At 44.9% G+C, this 17,196-nt stretch overlaps 2 protein-coding genes and 1 pseudogene across 2 annotated transcripts; all 3 read right to left on the bottom strand.

Annotated features, from left to right (window-relative positions):
• Positions 1-1,620: 1,620 nt before the first annotated feature.
• Positions 1,621-6,542, bottom strand: LOC127752587 (acyl transferase 1-like; annotated as a pseudogene).
• Positions 6,543-7,720: 1,178 nt separating this feature from the next.
• LOC127753155 (acyl transferase 1-like) lies at positions 7,721-9,311 on the bottom strand. Its single transcript, XM_052278622.1, has one exon. It carries the CDS (start codon positions 9,293-9,295, stop codon positions 7,919-7,921), a length of 1,377 nt encoding a protein of 458 aa, XP_052134582.1. The 5' UTR covers positions 9,296-9,311; the 3' UTR covers positions 7,721-7,918.
• A 2,751-nt stretch (positions 9,312-12,062) lies between these two features.
• Positions 12,063-16,415, bottom strand: LOC127753261 (spermidine hydroxycinnamoyltransferase 2-like). The gene is made up of 2 exons (XM_052278737.1): positions 15,892-16,415; positions 12,063-13,064 (listed from the first exon to the last, which is right to left on the bottom strand). The coding sequence occupies exons 1-2, from the start codon at positions 16,345-16,347 to the stop codon at positions 12,138-12,140; spliced, it is 1,383 nt and encodes a 460-aa protein (XP_052134697.1). The 5' UTR covers positions 16,348-16,415; the 3' UTR covers positions 12,063-12,137.
• Positions 16,416-17,196: the final 781 nt, after the last annotated feature.

Genomic DNA, 17,196 nt, shown 5'->3' with positions numbered 1-17,196 from the left:
TTTTTATGCTACGATGGGGGTATTTGGTAGCTCACACGCATGCACGTGGGAACCAGACCCGTACCTCCCAAGCTAGGACGCCAGTAACGCTTAAATCGAGCTTCGCTCGCGAGCCAGGCATCCGCGCATACATGCAGCCTCCTTGTTGGGATCAACGCTTGGACTTCGTCTCATACCCTCACTTAATTATAGCCCCACTACAGTGCTCTCTACTGATAGTAGAAAACAATCTAAATTGTTAATCTCATTTGATCAAAGGGTTCAGAGGGTTCAGATTTATTTTTGTTATCACCCTAGTTAGTGCCAGCAGAAACATAGAGGTGTATTATTGTAAACAAAAGTGTGAACGGGTATTATTGTCATTTAGCACTAACTAAACATTTTATTCTTCCTTTTTATCTTTTTATGGAATATGAGCGATGCCCACACAATGGATGAGAGGTTAGGATTAGGGTTTTGTCGTTTTGGGCATTTTACTAAGGAAAAAAGCCAATATAACTCTCTCAAATATAAGTTTAATCCGATTTGTATTCCTTACCCGTAAAACCAGGCATAATGACTCCTCTAACAGATAAAAGCAGTATTGATGGTGATATTCCCACTACTATAGAAGAGACTATTGGTGCCGGTTGGGAAATACCCATCGGTGCCGGATTTCCCAACTGGCACCATGGAGACGGCACTCATGAGAATAACTCAAAGGTGTCGGTTTAATAACCAGAACCTTTGAGGTATACAATTTGAAAAAAAAACAGCTCAGCTCAATTTGAGCCAAGCTGATGCTTCACAGCCATCAAAAATAAATTCAAAAATTGCTCCGCCGCCATACCTCCGTGCCACGCCGTCGGCTGGATCTGCTAGAGAAAAGCTTCTTCCAAATCTAGAATCAAGATAGGGTAAAGCAAAGAAATGGTACGGATAGAAAGAGATGGATGGAGAGAAAAGAGTATTTGAGTTGGCACGGGTACTCACCAGAGGTAGAAGCAGCAGAAACAACATCGTAGATATGGCTAGATCCGGCAATAGAGGGGAGAGGAGAGAGAGGGGGAGAGAGCCGGGGGTTGCCGGCCATGTGGAGGCGGTGGGGAGAGGCTGTCGCCACCGAGCCACCGCTGTCTCCCTTCCCGCCAGATTTGGTTGAGGGGGGGCACTGTCGTCACCACCACCTCCCCTCCCGCCAGATCTGGCAGAGGAGAGGACGCCATCGCTGCCGCCGCCGAGCCGCCACCGCCTCCCCTATACCGAGAGAGAGAGAGAGTGAGAGAGAGACGGAGAGAGAGAGAAGTATGTGGTGGAGGGATGTGCAGTGGGCGAGGGGATAAGGGTGGGGGCGTGTGGGGCCCTCTATGTCTCGGTTTGGCTCATCTTGATTATATATGCTGGTTTTTTTTTCATCCAGTAAAGACGATATTCATCCAGGTTCCAGGATCTTATTGCAAAACAAATGTTCAGGGTCCACAGAAATGAACAAATGTTCGAATTTTCGGGGAGAAAATGATCAAATTTGATAAATCTGACCAGATTTGAACCAAGTTAAGATGAAATATGGAAGTGACATATTCTCTCGGACCACATCGAAATGGATGAAATTCGTCGAAATTCAGACCATTCATCTAGACTCTACATTCGGGAGCTGGAGGTGGTAATAGCACCCTTGTCGTGCTTACTGCTCAATCTCATCATCAACCCTGCAAGCTCCTCTGCAAACCTCTCCATCACCGAGGCGGCAACAGCATCGACGCCACCACCGCGTCCTCGCCGTTGGCGTTCCTGCACCTCACCAGGAACGTCGCCAGCATCGGCTAGGCCATGCCGCTGACCACCCACTCCCCACACCCAGGTCCGACACCACGTACACCCCATTGAACACCATGTCGTGCCCATGCAGCGACGCCATCAAGTCCACTGTCGATCTCCCGTACTCCTCCGTCACCCGTAGCCTCGCCTCGCAGACCAGCTCCACCATCTGGGCCAGCGTCGCGCCGCACAGATCGCTGGCACTGGCATCGGTGATGGAGTAGGCGAGTGCGTTGCCGTAGTACCCCTCCGGGATGTGTAGCCACCATCTTCCACGCATGCTAAGAGGGAGGTACGCACTCGCCGGTGCGGGGCATAGGGCAGCGCCGCCGTGCGGCACTGCCACAGCGCGGCGGCGAGCAGCAGGAAGTCCGTGCAGCGCCGGGCAAGGCGCGCGGGGAGGAGGCGTCGTAGCACGGCCATCTCTCGTCGGCCGAACAGGAAGTGCAAGGTCACCATGGTGTCAAGCGGCGTGGAGAGCATCACGTCGGTGCTGCTGGCGCGTCGATGAGCGGTTTGAACGCCGGGAACGCGGCGGTGACGCTGGGTGGCGCGCGCGCCATGAGGAGGTGCCTCTCCCACATGGGGAGCACGAGCGGGCGCGGCTCGCCGCGAGCGAGGTCGGCGATGGCGTTCAGGAACTAGCTGGCCCCAAAACTATCGGCGACGCAGTGGTTCCATACATGGCAATGGCAAATCCTCCGTATTTGAATTCAATCACCTACATGAAGATCAATGGCTTGTCAACGACGGCGACATGGCTGTCTCCCACGTTGTCGCAGACGAGCAGCTAGCCGGAGCACGGGAATGGCAGGAGCAGTGGCTCGCCGAGGTCAGCGAGGCGCAGGTCTGCCTCTGCGGCGACGGGCACCACCCCTTCCTCAGTGCAGTCCACCACCAGCTTGCCGCAGGGGAAATATCTCTACGAGTCGAGTGATTTCCAAAGTCCTACTTAGAAGGGATAGAGTTTCTATTTTATCGTACGGGATCCGATGTCTCCGAGTCTTACTTAGAGATCAAGATAATCCACCGTATAAAAGGGACCCTCGGGGAGGGGTGCAAGGTATCGAATCTCATCGCTAACATACCTACCATAGTTTATGAAGCTGGAGTACGCGGAGCCAAGTCGCCGGGAGATCTCGTCGAATACATCAACTAAGATCTCGTCGGTATCATCGAATTCGTCTACTTCCATCGTATTCTGTGGTTTTCCATAATCAATTACATATAAACTGGACTAGGGCTATTACCTAATAAGGGGCCTGAACCAGTATAATCCTTGTCTTTCGTCTGCTTGATATCGTATTACGTAGATCCTCGTTCCAACGTACCACAATACCCAACTCATGTCACGCCCGGAATTTCTATCCAAAATTCCAAACGCTTACATGTGTGTGAACCCTCGTCCAGGAATCAGCCGAGGCACACGATAACAAATTGATAATAGAGTACAATTATTACTCTAATTAATAAGCGAATAAAATGTCATTACAGAGGTAGATAGTTCCTCTCAATCAATAAAGATCTAAGCAGCGGAAAAAATAAGATAAACGGCGCAGACGACTCCACTCCACAGGCAGCTTGACCAGGGCTACACCTAATCCTCCACACCATCAGCATCACTGTAGAACTCCTCTGATGAATGATTGCAAGGTGAGTATATGACATACTCAGCAAGCCACGCAGTAAATATGCAAGTGCACAGGATAACAAAGGATGGCATAATATGGCATAATAGGGTTTCATATGCATAAACAGCATTTAATAAACATTTCAGAATTTAATAAAACAGTTAAACAATAATTAAACAATATTAATCCAACGCTATACAACATACCCTGTTGCATAGACCCAACCAATCTGAACAACCATCCCGGCTGCACAGTTCTATCTCCAAACCAGGAATATACCATTCCAAACTAGGAGCTAATCAAATTATTACCAGTCATAGCATCTTTTATTATGATGAGAAGTGTGAAACTAATCACGAAAGACATTGTTAGACTCGCCCATAACCGCGGGCACGGCTATTCGAATAGTTTTACTCTGGCCAGAGGTGTACCACTGTACCCACAAGACACAGCCCCACAACATGTCACCATGTGCCTCAATACCACCACGGTACCTCGGAAAGGAGCTGTGACAGTACCCCTCGCACTACACAATCCACCACAGCGCACCGTTCCTGGATCATAATCACCCCCTTATAAACAAGGCATGGACTCCCCAGTGACCCCCGTGGGCATATCTCCGCCACTTCTCAGTCTGGTGCCCCGCAATGAACCATGCTATACAAAAGGTAAAGCCGTTGCCCACGCTGGCTTGTGGTTGGCACGGTTAATGTTTCACAACCGAAACTCGTGAACCGGTCCTTAATTGTCATGAGCACGACCATCAAAACCATGTGCTCACAACCCACCATTATCAGGTTTTAGTTGGCAAATTAATTAATTAACCAATTATGATTAACCATCATGAGCTATCATTAAGCCATCATTAAATAATAGTGAATCATAAGTTATCCCAATAGTGTGCTAAAGTTTCTAAGCATGGCTAAGCAATCACATCTAATATCTAGCTGAACCAATATATAAAACTCAACTAGTCAATTTATAATAACCCAAGGTATCAAGGAATAAAGTAATCAAGAACAAAAGGGCTATAACAAACAATAGGTTAATTCCACCCAATGACATTCGAAAATAAATGCAATAGTTGAATAGAAACAATAGCTTTAAACGGGATCAACATGTTCAAAGGGTTGTTTGGGATCCGTGTGACTTGCCTTGCTGGCCTTGGAACTCTTCAAATTCTTCTCCTGCGAAAACGGACTCTCCGGAAACGTCGGAATCTAAAGAGAAAAGAGCAAAAACACCAAAATAGCACATAAACAAGCATGAACAGTACATGTGGATATTTTTAACATGTAGATCTCAATTTTAGAAAAATTTAGAGACTTGAACCAACTAAATCCGAGCTAAGATGAATTAGTTATGAATTTTTAAAGATTAAATCAGATTAAAACACTTATATGGATTTTAATTGAATTATGACGCAATAATGAATTATTTTTGAAAAGGAAAAGAGGATTTATTGCGTCAGCGGCTAGGGTTTGCGGTGGACCGGGTGCACGGCGGCGGTTCACGAGATTGGACGGCCGAGATCGATCCATCCAAAACGAACGGCCGAGATCGACCGGTCCACGGCCGGACCACGGCGGACGGCATCGATGACGTCGGCGATGACGTCACCACCGGCGGCGACCGAACCGCGCGAGCTCGCCGGCGAACCACGGCACGACAGCGCGAACGGAAAGCCTCTACGGGTTGCGGGCGGCACGGCGAACTCACCGGCGACCAAAGCGACGGCGGACGATGACCGGACGACGTCGGTGACGAGGAAGAAGCGGCGGCAACCTTCGGCTTGACGACGGCGACGGAGTTCCGGCGGTCGACAGCGACGGCGGAGGGGCGGACGAGGACGGCGACGCGACGGCAACTATGACGGTGGCCTTCCCGAGCGACGGCGACGACCGGAGCGACGGCGGCGCACGGCTGGAGCGACAACGGCAACGGCGGCGCTAGACTGCACGGGGCTAGGGCGCTACGGGCGGCGAGGGACGAAGGCGAGGGTGGCGGCGGGTAGCGGCGGGCTTGGGGGTGCTTTTATAGCGGCTAGGAGGCGGCGACGGAGGCCCACGGCGACCGGCGGCGGGATGGAAAGTCTAGGGTTCGGAGGAGAGAGACCGATCCGATTCGACCTCGAATCCACGAATTTCCAAACGATTTTAGCCGATGATCCCAAAAGAGAAAAGATAGAGGAGATCGAGAAGATCATTTCCCCTCTATCGATTTCATCGGAAACGGAAAGGATCGGCCGGATTGGAATAGCGGCGGCGGCGCGGCGCGGCTAGGGTTTTGGGCGGCGGCGGCGACGCGAGGAAGACGAAGACTGACAGGTGGGCCCCACCTGTCAGCGGGCGGACGCGCGAGCGGGCGGCGGCTCGGCTGCGGACTGGGCCGACTTGGGCCGAGGAGAAGAGAGAGAGGGTTTTGGGCCGACTTTCGGCCCAAAGCCAAAAGAGACTTTTAAAAACCTTTTTTCAATTTAAATTATTCATGAAATGCAATTCCATTTATTAAAAATACTTCCTTAGCTCAAATAAATCCCAGAAAAATCTAGAAATTATAGAATCAAGCAAAGTATTTAATGAAATTTTATCTGGCCCCATTTTATATTGGAATTTATTATTTAAAAACAGATCTTCTCTTCTAGGCTTTTAAAATAAATTCTAATAATTCCAATTTAGACAACAATTTATATATTTGGGATTTTTAGGGTGTAACAACTCATCCGGTCTAAGAGTATCACTCGTCGACAGTAGTAATCTAAAGTCGGGAGCTGGAGGTCGTAATAGCACCCTTGTCGTGCTTACTGCTCATCATCAGCCCAGCAAGCTCCTCTGCAAACCTCAACTTCACCGGAGGCGGCAACAGCATCGATGCCGCCACCGCGTCCTCGTCGTCGCCGTTCCTGCACCTCACCAGGAACGTCGCCAGCATCGGCTGTGCCATGCCGCTGACCACCCACTCCCCGCGCCCAAAGTCCAGCCGCGTCAGGTTCGACACCACGTACACCCCGTCGAACACCATGCCGCGCCCACGCAGCAACGCCATCAAGTCCACTGTTGATCTCACATACTCCTCACTCACTCGTAGCCTCGCCTCGCAGACGAGCTCCACCATCTGCCCCAGCGTGCCGCCGCACAGATCACTGGCGCTGGCATCGGCGATAGAGTAGGCGAGCGCGTTGCCGTAGTACCCCTCCAGGATGTGATGGAGGTAGGAGCGGGAGGCATATATAGGGAAGCCATAGAGACGGGAAGGAAGTTGGCGGTTGGGATCTTTTTATTCTCTGGAGTGAGGCTTTGGAGTAGGGAGGCAAGGGGGCTCGCAGTTCTTGGCGTGGAACTCGATCACCTGAGAGCGGGTGCAATAACTAAGAGCAAGTATAATAGTGAGCTATAAGCCTACTATAAGCTTAGGTGGAGGAGAGAGATAGTGAAAAATCAAAGGTGTGGGCTCTCATGCAAGAGCTAGCTTATCACAATCTCCAAGACAAATACATTAAATGCATAAGTGAGAGATAAAGAGAAGAGAAGAAAAATATAGCCAACCTTATAGCTAATCTATTATATATGTTGGCTTTAAAATGAGCTAATAGTAGGAAGTGAGCTATACTATTATCCTTGCTCTAATGAGCCATCCCATCAAAACTAATGAGCTGGAGGACAGAGAAGAAGAGAAGTGATAGGGACATGCGACTATTTTGTCGCCAGCTCCAAGGTAAAAAACCTGCAAGTTAGGAATTTTTAACTTTTAAAAATGGCCATGGGTCCATATGCAGTGAGATGAATGCCATGAAAGATGCTTATCAGTTGTGTCCCAGTGGAAAAAAGAAACATATCTCGGGGGCTTTGATGTACTGGATAATTTGCTCTTCATATTTATTGTTAGCTGATATGGATATGGATACAGCCGGCAGCCGGCGATACTATTGAATCTGCTCTGATGGCCGGGGCAGAGAGAGGGTTGTGGTGGCGTGGAGAGGAGGCATGGCTCACCGTCATAGGAGACGTGGTCATGATGACAGAACCGCAGGATGCAGCGACCAGATCTTGTGGCTGCCGACTTCAGCAGCTGCAGACTGCGGTGTTGCCAGCGTAGGCACTATCGCAGGAGGCACAGCTGCAGTGCCGACTTCATAGTTTTGATATGAGCTTTTCGGCTTGAGATTTACTTCTTGTAAATTTGTTAGATGGGTAAAGAAAAGATATAAGATATGTAACGGTATATATTATCTCGAATAGTAAAGACGATATTCATCCAGGGTTCTAGGATCTGATTGCACAACAAATGTTCAGGGCTCATCGAAATGAATGAATTTTTAAAATTTCAGAAAAATAATTTCATCCGATTTGATAAATCTGACCAAGTACGAACCAAGTTAAGACGAAAAGGAAGTGACATGTTCTCTCGGATGTCACCTAAATGGATGAAATTCGTCGTCGAAATTCAAACATTTCAATCCGAACCCAGAACCCTGATTCATCATATATACTCTACAGACGTGAGCTCGAGCTCGTTGTCATCAACCCTGCAATCTCCTCTGCAAACCTCTCCATCACCGGAGGCGGCAGTAGCATCGACGCCGCCACCGCGTCCTCGCCGTCGGTGTTCCTGCACCTCACCAGGAAAGTCGCCAGCATCGGCTGTGCCATGCCGCTAACGACCCAGTCCCCGCGCCCAAAGTCTAGCTCCGCGAAGAGCCGCGTAAGGTCCGACACCACGTACACCCCGTCGAACACCATGCCGCGCCCACGCAGCGATGCCATCAAGTCCACCGTCGATCTCACGTACTCCTCCCTCACCTGTAGCCTCGCCTCGCAGACCAGCTCCACCGTCTGCCCCAGCGTCCCGCCGCACAGATCGCCGGCGCTGGCGTTGGCGATGGAGTAGGCGAGCGCGTTGCCGTAGTACCCCTCCGGGATGTGCAGCCCCTGGCTGCGCCACCGTCTCCCGCGCGTGCTCAGGGGGAGGTAGGCACGCACTCGCCGGTGCGGGGCGTAGGGCAGCGCCGCCGTGCGGCACCGCCATAGCGCGGCGGCGAGCAGCTGGAAGTCCGTGCAGCGCCGGCCGAGGCGTGCGGGGAGGAGGCGCCGTAGCGCGGCCATCTCTCGCCGGCCGAACAGGAAGTGCCGGGTCACCATGGTGTCAAGCGGCGTGGAGAGCATCACGTCGTTGCTGCTGGCGCCGTCGATGAGCGGCTTGAACGCCGGGTACGCTGCGGCGACGCTGGGTGGCGCGCGCGCCATGACGAGGTGCCTCTCCCACACGGGGAGCACGAGCGGGCGCGGCTCGCCGCGAGCGAGGTCGGCGATGGCGTTCATGAACTGGCTGGCCCCAGAACCATCGGCGACGCAGTGGTTCCATTGCATGGCAACGGCAAATCCTCCGCATTTGAATTCCGTCACCTGCATGAAGATCAATGGCTTGGCAACGACGGCGACTTGGCTGTCTCCCACATTGTCGCAGACGAGCAGCTCGCCGGAGCACGGGAATGGCAGGAGCAGTGGCTCGCCGAGGTCAGCGAGGCGCAGGTCAGCCTCGGCGGCGACGAACACCACCCCTTCCTCGGTGCAGTCCACCACCAGCTTGCCGCAGGGAAGCTCGCGCAGGCGGCCGGCTAGTGGGTAGTAGTACACGAGCGCCTCCGCAATTGCTCTCCGGATGGTCATCTGCGGTGGTGGCGCCGACGGGATGTTGCCGGTGCTGGAGGTGCGGAAGAAGGCGACAAGTGGGGTGTACTCGTAGTGGTTGCGGAAATCGTCGAGGTCGGAGAGAAGCTTGGTGTCTTGCGGCGTGGGGCGTGACGGCGCCACCAGCTCAGGCTTGCTCCGACGTGCCACCAGCCTACTCCGACTCGCCATGGTATACATTCTCCGACGAGCTCAGGCTTGCAATTTTATTTAGCAGGGTGCGCGTGTATATATAAAAAGCAGGGCAGCCGTCTCTACGAATTTGGGGCCTCGGGTGATATGCAAATTGGGACCCTGAGATTTGAAATTTGGTGAAATTTTCATATGTATAGTATATATCAATTATTCAATCTAATTTAGAATCAATAATTCAATCCAACATACACATTTCAAATTTACAATCTGCTCACTATCTCAACTCTCAACTCCCATGATACCTACCAACTAAAAAACACACTTAAAATATGAACGTAATTAATAACACGCAAAAAGCATACATTGTAGTACTGTATTACACTACAACACGATGACAACTTTGACTTCAAAATTCAATATACACATAGAAAAAAAAAGATAAATTACACATTTCAAAAAAAAACTTAACATCCGGGAGAAAGATCATGAACCCATAGCCCCAATGACTTTACTACATGAATCCCGGACTAAAAACACACAGAGGCCAACAAATGACTTTCAACTAGTACCGGGTTACCGCAACCAGGCTTGAAATTCACTCCCGTGAGAAGCCCAATCTAATATCTAAAGGTACTACTTGAGTATTGAAACCATTAAACTAAGCCCTTTCGCAACACTGAACATTTTAAATTGCACATTTTTCGCATTTATGTACGAACGTCCAGGGGTACCCCTGTAAAAGTTTTCAACAAGTTTTAATGCATATTGTACAATTCCCGGTACAGACGTGCATTCAGAACGAATACGAGTGTGAAAAACACCAAAATACGCATTGTGGCGTACCGCGCGTACGTGCTTGCGCGATCGATGGCTAATTAATCGATTAGTGTTAGTACTTGGCGTGATTTCACACTATTTGAGGAGATACGGGAGGTATCATATATGTACTATTATAAAAATTAAAAATGTATTTATCAGTATTTTGGTATGTCATCCATGTATGAGTCAGTTTTTAAGTTCGTTTGCTTTCAAAAATACATATCCGTATTTAAGTCGGTTTTCAATATCGTTACCTTTTGCTAATACAGAAGGAATTATATAACAAATCTGTTTAAAAAAACTTGCATGCTAACTTGAAACGATCGGACTCCTAACTGCAACACATGATTTTTTAAAAATATATACATCCAAGCGAACTCCCACAGTAAATTTCATCTTGACTAAACCATATAACAATAATAAGATTAAAATAGACTTCACCTGTTGTAACGCACGTGTATTTTTTCTAGGGAAGGGCCTACGCGTCGGACGTCCGATGCTTTGGGAAAAAAATCGAGCGCTGACATCAGCGCCAGATTTACATGCAAAACTACTTTAAACTGATTTTTCTCTTAAATTACTTATCCAAATCATGATCCGATTACACCATTAAATTCGTTGCAATTAAATCTTCAAAACAAGGCCACACATGGATATATTCCGACAAAAAAAATAGCTTATTATTAAATTAATTTTAAATGTTGTACGATATTCCACCAGGTATATCAGAATTGTTTCACTAAGTAGATCGAAAATATTTCACTCGTTTAAATCCGGTGTTGTTTCACTTTCACCTTATATAAAAACAATGTTTCAGCAAATAGCGAAAGAATATTTCAGTTCACTGCAATATTAGATCTATACATAGTGAAACATTGTGAGTACACTAGGTGAAACATTTTTCGGTGGAACAAAAAATAAACCAAATTCCCTTAATAGGGGGTTTCCAAAATATGTGGATTTTTTTGTTGCAATGGAATGTTTCATTCACTATAAAATTAGATCTATACATAGTGAAACATTGTGAGTACACTAGGTGAAACATTTTTGGTGGAAAAAAAACCAAATTCTCTTAATAGGGGGTTTCCAAAATATGTGGGTGATTTGTTACAATGGAGTATGCGGTGGAGACATATGGCAGGTGGCAGGGACATATGGTGGGGCCCAGGGAGAGAATGTACGCACGTGGGGAGGGGGGGCGCCCGATTTTCTCCCCCTTCCCCCGGGCGACTGTGCGCCAGCATTTTCCTTTTTTCTAGTATGTGTAATATAAAATTTGATTTCTCTCGGTACCTTCAATGCTATGACAGACAAAAATTTACACTAAAAATATTAATACCTATTGTTACCTCTTAAAGAGTTATATATATTGCTTTTATTACCAAGACCAAGGAGAAATTAACTTATCCGACATATCATGAAGATCAAGAAGTGTATATATGAATACAGCCAATGAGTATTAAGATGATTAGTCGAGTTTGGATCAAGCATTTAATATATGTCTTTATTTAAATCATAGATACATGAAGACATATATGATGGACCTAATTGGAAACACCAAAATAAGAAATAAGCCTAATATATATTTTTTTTTGAAGGAGGGAGTACTTATTATTTCCGGTAGTTGTTGATAATAGGTTATTCTCTAGCAGATCTCTACTATTATAAAAATTGAAGATATTTTTGTCGGTACTTTGGTACGTTATCTGTGTATAAATCGGTTTTTAAGTTCGTTCGTTTTTAGAAATGCATATCCGTATTTGAGTCGGGTTTTAAATTTATTCGCTTTTAGAAAAACAGAATGAGTCATATAAGAAATCTCTTTAAAAAAATTTACATGCTAACTTAAGATGATCGAAATCCTAATTGCAGTTCATGATTTTCAAAAAATATATATATATCCAAGCGAATTCTCATATTGAATTTCACCTTAATTAAACTGTATAGCAATAATAAGATTAAAATAATATTTACCCGTTACAACGCGGGCATTATTTCTAGTGATTAATAAAGCATGCACGAGACAAACACAAAGACTCCATGGATCGATATAATTACTATAATCCATCTACAGCCGGGAGGTGATGAGCAACGCTTCTGCAATGTCCTCTGCAAACTTATCCATCGCCGGAGGTGGCAACAGCATCGACGCCGCCACCGCGTCTTCGCCGTCGGCATCCCTGCACCTCACGAGGAACGTCGCCCGCATCGGCTGCGCAACGCCGGCGCCGACCCACTCCCCGCCGCGTCCAAAGTCTAGCTCCCCGACGAGGCGCGTCGCGTCCGACACCACAAACACACCGTCGAACACCAGGGCGCGCCCACGCTGACGCAGCGACACCAGCAAATCCACCGTCGATCTCACGTACTCCTCCGTCATCCGGAGCTTGGCCTCGCAGACGACCTCCACAGTGTGACCCAACGTGCCGCCACATAGCTCGCCGGCGCTGGCGTGGACGATAGTGTAGGCGAGCGCGTTGCCGTAGTACCCCTCCGGGACGTGCACGCCGTGGCGGCGCCGCATCCGTCTGCCACTCGCGTTCGACGGGAGGTCGAGACACACCTGCCGGTGAGGAGCGTAGAAGAGCGCCGCCGTGCGGCACCGCCACAGCACGGCGGCGAGCAGCTCAAAGTCCGTGCACCGCCGGCTGAGGTGTGCGGGGAGGTGGCGCCGTAGCGCGGCCATCTCTCGCCGGCCGAAGAGGAAGTGCCGGGTCACCATGGTGTCAAGCGGCGTGGTGAGCATCACGTCGTCATTGCCGCTGCTGGCGCCGCCGTCGATGAGCGGCTTGAACGCCGGGTACGCGGCGGCGACGCTGGGTGGCGCGCGGACCATGAGGAGGTGCCTCTCCCACACCGGGAGCGCGAGCGGGCGTGGCTCGCCACGGGCGAGATCGGCGATGGCTTTCACAAACAGGGTGAGGCCAAAGCCGTCGGCTATGCAGTGGTTCATGTGGAGACCAATAGCAAATCCTCCGCATTTGAATTCCGTCACCTACACAAAAAGATTAATATGTCCACTCTCCAACAATTTACTTCAGTGAAATATATTTAAACTTACCTAAATGATATTTGTAATACTCTTTCCGTTTCGAAATGTTTAACACCGTTGACTTTTTAGCATATGTTTGACCGTTCGTCTTAATCAAAAACTTTTGTGAAATATGTAAAATTATATGCCTACATAAAAATATATTTAACAATGAATCAAATGATAAGAAAGATATAATAATTACTTATATTTTTTGAATAAGACGAACGGTCAAACATGTTTATAAAAGTTAACGGCGTCAAATATTTCGAAACAGAGGGAGTAGATTTTAACTGGAGGAATGTTGGAATTTGTTTAGCTGTGCCAAACTTTGTGATTCAGTCTGTATAATTTGTGCCTGGATTATTTTTCATTTTTTTTACTACATGCATCGGAGCCGAGCCTGCTATTTTTTTTGGAATCTTCAAACTATGATATTTGTTTTGTTTGGTTCTTCTTCCGATCTACTGAAACTTCAAATTCTTCACGGTCAGATGTGCTTTGACTTCCGACCTAAGTGTTTGGTGGGACATATATATGGGGACGGCTAATGGACGATCGCTCGATCGATCCCCATGCCCCATGTACGCTGTACATACCTCTCCTCCCTTCCGCTCCCTTCTTCTCTTCCTACTATACTATAAACTAGCATCATTATATTTTCTCTCATATAATATCATATATATTTTCTCAATATATTATTCAAATATATTAAAATGACAATATAATTTTAAATTTTGCAATAACTTTACGAAACTACTAATGTATAATATTCATATTGTATTTTATAATTATTTTTAATATCAAATTTTAGTTATTTGTAAATTATATATATTCCTATATGGACTCTAGACTCATCTTTTAATATTTATTTTTTAATTCCGAATTTTCTGTAAATTTATTTCTATATAGACTCTAGGCTCTTCTTCCAATATTATTTATTTTTATTTCTGAATTTTTATTATTTCAAATTGTATTTCTATGTGGACTCTAAACTCACCTTTCAATATTTTTTAATTTTTAATTTCGAATTTCAGTTACTTGTAAATTGTATTCCTATATTGACTTTAAACTCTTCTTCCCATGTTTTTCTTAATCTCGAATTTTAGTAAATTGAATTTTTAAACAGATTCTAAACTCTACTTTTAATTTTATTATTTTTATTCCGAACTATAGTTAGTTTTAAATTCCTATATGACTCTATACTCTACTTCTAATATTCCTTATTTTTTAATTTCGATTTTTTTCTTAATTGGATTTTTATATGGACTCTATACTCTACTTATAATATTCCTTATTTTTAATTCCAAATTTATATTATTTTCTAATTGTATTTCTATATGGATATGGACTCTATAATCTACTTCTAATATTCCTTATTTTTTAATTCCGAATTTCAACTATTTCTAAATTATATTTCTATATGGACTCTAGTCTCTTCTTCTAATATTCCTTATTTTTTAATTCCGAATTTCAGCTATTTCTAAATTATATTTCTATATGGACTCTGCCTTTTCTTTTTCTCCGATTAATGTGAGAATTTCTAGACCATGAGAGCGAACGTGGAGGCTCCTTTTTCTAATCCTTTAATAATATAATAGATTTTCTAAAAAATAATAAACAACAAAGTTGGAAAAATTTATGTATAGAAATACTATATATAAAAAGTATTTGAATTCAAATTCAAATTTGAAACGGGTATGTAAACTTTTGACTTATAAACTTTGGGTCTATAAACTAATATTTGAATTCAAATTCAAATTTGAATTGGGTATGTAAACTTTTGACTTATAAACTTTTGGTCTATAAACTTTAGGTGTATAAACTTTAGAAGTATAGAAATACTATATATAAAAACATTTGAATTCAAATTCAAATTTGAATCGAATATAATTCAAATTCAAATTTGAATCGGGTATGTAAACTTTTGACTTATAAACTTTGGGTCTATAAACTTTAGATGTATAGAATATTATATTAAAAATATTTGAATTCAAATTCAAATTTGAATCGGGTATATAAACTTTGGGTCTATAAACTTTAGGTGTATAAACTTTAGATGTATAGAAATACTATATATAAAAAATATTTGAATTCAAATTCAAATTTGAATCGGATATATAAACTTTAGATGTATAAACTTGAGGTGTACAAAATTTAGGTGCATAAATTTACTAAAATAGGAAAATAATGCGGTGCCAAAAAAGAAAACCACGTAGAGGAGGGGGGTGGGGGGGGGGGGGGAGGGGAGGGGAATCGATCGCCGGCGATCAATTGCCCACTAGGAGTTTCGCATATATATTATGTTTGGGATTTGGGCGTTAACGGTGTGGTTGTGTTCGGTGGTCGTGTGGAGAGTTGGAGACGGAGGATGCCACTCAGTCGGACTTATATGGACGAAAAAATTGTGGGATCTGAAAGTTACCTAATTTTTTTTAAGTAGTTAAGATTTCACCGTCCGTGATAATATGTTTGTTGTGAAAAATCAATTTGCAACTCAAAGGGTGCTACTCCCTCCAAACTTTTTTTTATTTTGGTTAGTTTAATTTTGAAACAACCAAAGTCATAGTACTACATAGTATTATTTTTTTAGCTATGTTGATTTTTAAACATACAGCTATCATTCTTATTAAAAATATGTAAAAAAAAAAGTAATACTAAAAGTATATGTTTAATTATAAAATAAATCACAATGAAATTAATAATAGTTATGCATTATTTTAAAGGAAGAAAAATATTAATAATTAAACATGCATGTGTCATGTGTATATTAAAAAATCGAAGAAGATACCTGCAGGAAGACGAGGGGCTTCCCAAGGACCACCCGAATGTCTCCCACAATACTATTGTGACAGACAAGCTCGCCGACGCACGGAAATGGCGGCAGCAACGGCTCACCGAGGTCGGCCAGCCGCAGGTCAGCCTCCGCTGCCACCAGCACCACCCCTTCCTCCGTGCAGTCCACCGCCAGCTTGCCGGAGGGAAGCATCCTCAGCCGCCCAGCCATTGGGTACAAGTACACAAGGGCCTCGGCAAGCGCCGTCCGGAACACGGTGGTCGCCCACTTCGTCTGATCCGGTGGCGGCGGTTGGTCATCATCACCGGAGACGCGGAAGAAGAGTTCAGGGGTGTACTCGTGGTGGTTTGGGAAATCATCGAGGTCGGAGAGGATCTTGGTGTCGCGTGGCGTCGGCCGTGATGGCGCCACAAGCTCTGCCCTGCTCCGCCGTGCTGAAAATGTCTTCATCACCAATCACCATATGGCCGGTCACTCACAATTGTATGTTGTACTAGTACTAGTATACCTATGATGGATCGATGCAAGGCTATATATTAGTTCCAGGAGAATAAACGAAAACTTGCTGTGTCTATGTCTCACAGCTAATTCAGCTAGCTATATCTCAGCCGCTCGGCATATATATAATAAATTAAGCAGGCCATTCCTTTCAAAAAAAATTAAGCAGGGTAATTAATCGATGAGTTGTTCTTCACAAAGTGACAAAAAATATAAGGAGTTTTAGTTTAGGCACGGTATTAAGAATGTCGATGGAATTAAATAGGGAAACAATTGTATATTCCTTACGGCATGTGAGCTTCCACTTGATATTATCGTCGGGTATGTAAACTTAAATGAACTACTAAAAGTAATCAAATGCATGTATTTTGACTCCTTCGCTATATATATTGATAAAATGTTTACAGCAGGACATAGAATTTTAGAAAGAACCTTTTTACGCCATGCCTAGCTGCACGCATGACCCGTTATATTTGTGTCCCAATTTTACAATTAAAACATACTTCAAGAGGACTGATAGAACAGAAATTTCTGAAATCTCAATATAATTCAAAATAAAAATTGAAACCTTAACAAAAGTCAGATGAATTTAAACAAATCTTACAAAATTCAAAATCGTATAAAATTCTGGAAATAAAAAACATTTTGGGTAGTAGAATGGAAATTTCTAAATATTTAAAAACATTAAAAATTGAACAAATATATACTGACTAAATTTAAACTTCTCTGTTTTTTTTTAAAAAAAGAATGTTTCAAGAGAAATATATCCTAACAGTGGATGGGAAAAAAATAAATTTCAGT

Source organism: Oryza glaberrima, chromosome 10 (genome assembly GCF_000147395.1).
Source record: "Oryza glaberrima chromosome 10, OglaRS2, whole genome shotgun sequence".
NCBI lineage: Eukaryota > Viridiplantae > Streptophyta > Magnoliopsida > Poales > Poaceae > Oryza > Oryza glaberrima.
Note: the sequence above shows the minus strand (reverse complement) of the source record. Positions and strands in the feature narration are given on the sequence as shown.